The sequence below is a fragment of the Lottia gigantea genome, assembly GCF_000327385.1.
Source record: "Lottia gigantea unplaced genomic scaffold LOTGIsca_10, whole genome shotgun sequence".
NCBI classification, from domain to species: domain Eukaryota; kingdom Metazoa; phylum Mollusca; class Gastropoda; family Lottiidae; genus Lottia; species Lottia gigantea.
In genome coordinates this window covers 248412-255367 of record NW_008706747.1, presented here as the reverse complement: position 1 = coordinate 255367, position 6956 = coordinate 248412, and the positions used below count along the sequence as shown (strand labels likewise).

Genomic DNA, 6956 nt, shown 5'->3' with positions numbered 1-6956 from the left:
CGCCCCCCCATAACTAGGTAAAGATTCGGGCAATCTCAAATATCTCGCTCCCCCCTCGCCCCCTCTTGGACGTAAACCTGGCTCCGCCTCTGGCCCCTTCGGATATGTTACTTGCCCCTCCGTAAACAATTAAGTCTGGATACAGACCTGACAGAAATACAGAATCCCCCCCCCCCCCCCCCCTCTCCATCACTTTCATCTCTCAACTTATTGTACCGTTTGAATGACTACATGGTCTTCCATAAAACAAAATACACCAACCTGAGCATAAGCTTCGTCTGTTTTATATGGACTGTTAGTTTGACGTCGATGAATGTTAGAAATGACTATTCCTGGACTGAAAAGATGGCATCGTTATTAGAAACTCGAAATAAAACGAAAAGATTCAAACCTGTGCATAAGCTTCGTCTTTTTTATATTTACTGTTACTTTCACGTCGATGAATGTTCGAAACTACTGTTCCCGGACTGAAATTAAGCAACAAATGACATCATAAATAGTAGCTTGATAAGTCTAAAGAAAGACGAGTCGTCATTTTAACTTTCAAACGCGGATAATACTGGACACACATGGATTTAAAGGCTCAAATTCTGACAGTGAGCTGTGAACACTATTACTGATTAGCTTAGCTAAAAAAAATTCCTATTTCTGAGACTAAGGTAAGATTGGTCAACCGGTTGCCAACCCGTCCATTTAATGATAAATTTCTCAAAGCAAAAAAATCAATGCTTACTTTACCGAATTAACTCGAACGCCTTTTGGTGCCAGCTCTAAAATGAAAAATGAACAATATACGGGTTTTGTTGCTGGTACCAATAGTCTTCCACTGTGGTTGCTCCAGTGGGGGTACTGGAGGGCATTTGCCCCCCCCCCCCCCTCCCAAAAAAAAAACGGTTGTATCCCCATCTAAATTTTAAACAAATTCAAAAATATGATTTTCATTCGTTTTTACCCTAAAATATGTGTTAGAATACACCAACAAAATTCAAGGTTTCGACAATTTTGTCGAAAAGAACCCTCTAAAAGCTTCCCTAAGAGGCTTGCGACTATGACCCCTCCAGAGATGTCGCATTTTGAACTTAGCCTCGACAGCCTTTACACCCATAGACCTAAATTAATTGTCTTGATACGTACCTAGACAAATACATTCAGTAAACATATCTAAGGCAGCTTTACTCATACAATATACTCCTATCTCCGGCATCTGAAAATGCAGGCCATGATATATAATTAGTGAAAAACATGCACGTGCAAACAGTCATATAACCTATATCACAAAAATGAAGTGCTAACTGTACAAAAGAACTGCCATGGTGCTAAGCACAGTTGAGTTTGCGTTATTTTCGTATTTCGAATTATTGTTTTAGTTTTTGGAACACAGTTTCGAAATGCACGCGTATAAATTTTGGACAATTTTGGAGAATAGTTGCGTTCGATTTAAAGAAATTTTATTGGCACGGACAAATAAAACAAGATTTATTGAAGGGACGCAAAAGTGGACAATTTAGTGTAAACTTACCGCCCTAGCTCCACATATACTGGACACATTGACGATACATCCTGGAAAATAATCCAGAGCAATATGAAATATTTAAACATATATAGAACATTATCTTCACAATGTCAAACAGACTTTGTCTTATACCTTGACTGCAATAGCCACCTTTCTTGTATCACGGAAGTTTGTAAATGCAGCCATTTTGGTCGAATTACGTTAGGGAATACAGCCAATCAGAGTCCTCGATAGCAAGTCTGTAGACAATAAGCCACAATTTTAACAGTTTATCTGTCTAGGGCTATGATTCGCTGTATTCGCTTGCCTACAATCCTATCAAATTCTGCTCTCTGTGATACCTGAAAGGTGGCAATTGTAGTCAAGGTATACGACAAAGTTCGCAATAGCTTGACCATTGTGAGGATTATCGAACAAATGTACTTCTTTAATTTAAGTCTGCTCCAGCCCCAAAAGGCTACTTCTATTTTTGGGCGGAGGTGTCAAACCTTCCATTTCCCGAAATGAAAAGCAACATGATATCGTATTTTGTAATGGAAATTAGGTCACGAGTTCGTTTACGCGTTCATTTCGACATCCTTACCTTTAGATTTGATAAGATGCGGCGCTGCCAGTTTGGTCAGAGCAAACGGTGCTTTAAGATTGACGTCCATTACCAAGTCGAATTTATCGTTTGGTGTCTGTAGAGTTGTTGAGGAAAAGAGAGTTCCAGCATTGTTAACCTTGAAAAGAAAATGCTCATGCCAATTAAAGGGACAGTTGCCTCATTTTTTGACATATCATAACTTAGTCTCAGAACCGGGATTTTTTTTAGGTAAGCCATTCAGTAATATTGTTCACAGCTCACCGACGAAATTTGAACCTTCAAATCCATGTGTATTCAGAATTATCCGCGATTGAAAGTTAAACAGACGAGTCGTCTTTTTATGAAACACTGTCACATATATAGAAATATCTATAGAAAAAGGAAAGGAAATTCCTAGTTTGAGATATTTTTGAAGGAAGTATTCGATTTTCGTACATTTCTAGTACTTCTGAAGACTATTTACAAATGGCGCACCTGACCCTTTAAGTTTAAAGGATCGCTTGCCAGGCTTATACTTTATAAGTATAATCCAATCAAAACACTGCATTTAATAAATTCCGCCAAACAAGAAAAGTGCTTAATGCTGTCAAAGTATTAGACGGAAATGGCTTGACATTGAGAGGATGCCATTTCTTAATTAAACTCATTTACTTACTAGAACATCCAGACATCCAAACTTCTCTACTGTTTTAGTGATGATTTGCTCTCTGATAGACTCGTCTGTCAGGTCTCCAAGGACAGTAAGGATCTGCAAAAAAAAATATTGGCGTTAAAAATGAAAATTCGTGACTCATTTCTTCATTCGGTAGCTTCTAAAGTTTCCATGCAGCTGTATATGTTGTAGCCTCTAATATCCAGTCCTATCTATGCACAGCTGCAAAGTTGTAGACAGGAGAAGTCTGGGTGTCGGAGACTAAATATATTACAGATTATTTACAATTTCTTTTACATTTTATTGGTAATCTAATGCCTGAGCCTCGGCTCTGACACTTTCAAACCGTGATAAAAGAGGTAATTAAGGATGTCAAAGTATAAGACGGAGATCGCAATACCTTTAAATTGTGAAAATGATGTAACAGTTAAACTTACGTTATCTTTGCTGGCTCCAGCTTCTACACAAAGAGTAGCTGTTTCTTCTAATGTAGCTCCATCTCGTCCGTGAAGAGACAATTTGGATCCGAGTTTAGCAAAATGAACAGCCGTACCCCGTCCAATTCCAGAACTAGCTCCTGCAAAATCAAATAGTTGCAAATAATATGACAAGTAATGGCCCCTTAAATTGGTCCAGAAACGGTCCACCGTGATACTTCCGCTTCCGGCGTCCAGCTTAACGGAACCTGTCAAAGGTTTCCGAATGTAATGTGTCAGATGATGCGCAGGTGATGCTTACGTAGGCTTATCAAGTTCATAAATCTAAATTAAATCTCGAACCTGCAGTTGACGCTTGATAAATTTTGATGTTATTTTAGCTGCTCTAGTATATTTGACTCTAGCACTTATCTAAAATGTGTCGCTCAAACTCAGATAGACCGACTGATGACAATCTAGAATTTGAAACTTTCAAAATGGCTATACTTTCAACGTATTCTCCAATGACGTAAAACTAATACCTGTTATAAGGACCACCTTATCTTTAAGACTTTCCATTTCGATTCTATAGACGCAAATTTAATATTTCTTGCAGTGAGTTTGTCAAAGTTGGTTATCTTTAATCAGCTACGCAGTTACCTCCCTTAGACTGTTATCAGTTAAAAGTGAATTTGGGCGATACTGTCATATAGTATTGTCGCAATATGGCGATGTAAAAGCTAGGTTAAGAATGAAACTGAAATGAATGGAGTTTTACATCCTACTTTTCTGCACCATGTGGGCTAATGAAGACGGGAAAAGTCATGAAGTGTACAATAAGGGAAGATATGCCAAGTATGTAGCATTATCTTAGTCTTGGTTAGTAAAACAAAAGTAACACTCAAGGTTTTTAGTATTATTTTTGGTTATTAAAATATACAAGTACAAAATCTTATACACAGTGACATTAAACATAATAAGGAACTAACATAGCAAGACATTAGAAATTGAAATTCCTAGTTTGAGATAGTTTTTAAGGAATTATGTGATTTTCGTAAATTTCTAGTACTTCTGAAGACTTTTAAGTATTTTCATCAAAAACAAATTGTCAATCAACCCCCAAAAATGGTGAATCTTTTCCTTTAAAGTGTATAAAATTAAACAGCTGCCGAACTACTAACACAGTGTCGTCCACCATCTATAAATATGGTTTGCCCAGAGATAAAACTGGATTGATCCGAGGTCAGGAAAGCGATTGCTTGAGCTACATCTTCCGGTTGGCCAATTCTTCCCAAAGGATGTACAGCATTTTGCTGGGTGACAAACTGAAATATGAATTGATTTTCTTTTTGTAGGATGGGCTGTTGTACAGTTGCTCACAGCGTTGAAATGACGTCTTGGTTACATTCCAAATTTAATGGTGGTCATGGGTTCTAATCTCGCTCGGCGTGTAAAAGTCAGGTGCAAATGAGCAACCTTTCTTCACAGTTGACTACTGTAAATGGGCGGGATAGCCTGGGAAAGATCATTATGAAGAGGTTTGGTCAAGGCCCAGTTGGTAGAAAGGGCTTAGTTAACCGAAGTTATTATTCCGTTTTTTTTTGACGTCCATTTCCAGGTCGAATTTATCGTTTGGTGTCTGTAAAGTTGGCAACAAAAATACCGTTCCAGCATTGTTCACCTTGAAAAAGATGGTTAAATTCTATCATATGACGTTTTGCATCATCCTGGCAGCCATTTTATAACCACCTACAGAATGTCAAGTATGCTATTACAAACTCTGTCTAATACCTTGACATTAATAGGCACTTGTGTGTACCATGGAATTTTGTGATTTGATTGGATTGTACGCTAGCGAATACAGCCAATCCGAGCCCTCTGATAGCAAAGACTTTGGTAGAAACTCAAAAAGTCTAGCCAAGTTCAGTCCTGATAACTATGTTTACAGTTATCGGCAACTTTCCCAATAGCTATCAGGGACTGGAAAGAAGGCATATTCATTACTAACCAGAACATCCAGATGTCCAAACTTCTCTACAGTTTTATTTGCGACTTTCTCTCTGATAGACTCGTCTGTCAGGTCTCCTAGAACAGTGAGGATCTGAAAGAATATCAAAATTAGGGATGATAAGATATCTAAAAAAATTATTGGTTAAAGGGGCAGCCTCTTTTTTTTTTTAAAGTATGCTGGAATAATGATGCTCAAATTAATGAACACTGTAGACCAAAATCTCGATAAACGGAGCCTTTAGAAGAAGACGATGCGCCATTTTTTTTTTTATGGGAGGAGAGGGGGGGGGGGGGGGGGTGTTGATTTGAGTGGTGAATATATATACCAGAAATTAACGAAAATCGCGCAATGCCTTCAAGGATATCTCAAACTGGGAATTTCTTTCCCTAAGTCTGTAGATGTCTTTTCTATATATGGCAGTGTCTGAAAAAAATACGACTCGTCTTTTTAACCTTCAAAGTGTGATTGTCCCTTTAAGATTGCCAAAAACGGTTAAATTGTTTACGTAAACTTTTCAATTACGCTGTATATTTGGTTGTAGAGAAATATATATCCTATATCCTATAGTTATTCTGAGCTGTTAAAAGACTCAACAAGGTTTACTGCTTAATTAACAATTAGTACACTCTGTTTTGTAATTACCCTCATTAAAAGAATTCAGTCTGATCAAGTAGATAGAAAAATAGATGTAGCATACTACAGAAATAGTTACAGGTATAATTACGACTTTTTGATAATGAAATTTGCCATAATGCTGCTTTAACTAGATGACTCCGAGTCTATGTCGAATATCTATGCAATTGCCTTACATATAATTTCAGTCTACAGTTATAACTGAACTTACGTTCTCTTTGCTGGCTCCAGCTTCTATACAAAGAGTAGCTGTTTCTTCCAATGTAGCTCCATCTCGTCCATGAAGAGACAATTTGGATCCGAGTTTAGCAAAATGAACAGCCGTACCTCGTCCGATTCCAGAACTAGCTCCTACAAAAGTTCAAATATCCGATAGCAAATGTTCACTCTTTTCGAAACACCTGACGGTACTTCTCTTTGGAGTTGTCCACTTTTACTCCCGATTTTGCAACTCTCTTGTACGAGATTTTTGATGGACGGAATTTCCTTGCTTGTATGTATTTTCCTTATACAAGAGATGACCCAAATATTAGCTCACAAATTTGGGGCGCACGAATCTAAATGCGAGGTTTGCGATTTTGACGCGTCCACAGGGTTGCCACATTTTGAATCCAGCCTCGACAGCTGTTGACCCCCCGCCCCCCATAGAGTCAGTCTGGGTTTTGTGCAACGCTTAAAACTGCTATTTACAGTTTATGTATAGACTTTCGATCAATCGCAATTTACGAAGGTTCTGTATATTTTCATTGAATTGTATGAGAACCGGGTGTCGGATTGTAATCCAGAAAAGTGATCAAATCCAAACTCAATAGTTTGAAATATTACAAAACACATTAGTATAATTTTAGTTATCAAAATATACAAGTACAAAATCTTATACACAGTGACTTTAAACATAATAAGGCACTAACATAGCATTTAAAGGTATCATCTCCTGTAATTTCAACTTTTTACACTAAGACATTTTTGATGATTTTCAGTTGAAGGGATATGGAAGTCTAAATATTTTGCTTTACCAGCAAATATTTTAGAGAGAATATACCTTTAATATGACAATTTCAAATTAGCAGTAAATGTAAAATTGCAGAGATTATCCCCTTTACATTTCCTCTTTTGATTGCATAGTATGTTATTTGATTGGATAC

At 37.4% G+C, this 6956-nt stretch overlaps 1 protein-coding gene across 1 annotated transcript; it reads right to left on the bottom strand.

Moving 5' to 3' along the window:
• Positions 1-207: 207 nt before the first annotated feature.
• Positions 208-6163, bottom strand: LOTGIDRAFT_109558 (hypothetical protein; the record flags this gene model as incomplete). Its single annotated transcript, XM_009046023.1, has 7 exons — positions 208-337; positions 734-770; positions 1135-1204; positions 1520-1560; positions 2097-2235; positions 5176-5268; positions 6023-6163. Coding segments are annotated over 7 exons (651 nt in total), but the record flags the coding sequence as incomplete, so codon positions are not given.
• Between the last annotated feature and the right edge of the window lie 793 nt (positions 6164-6956).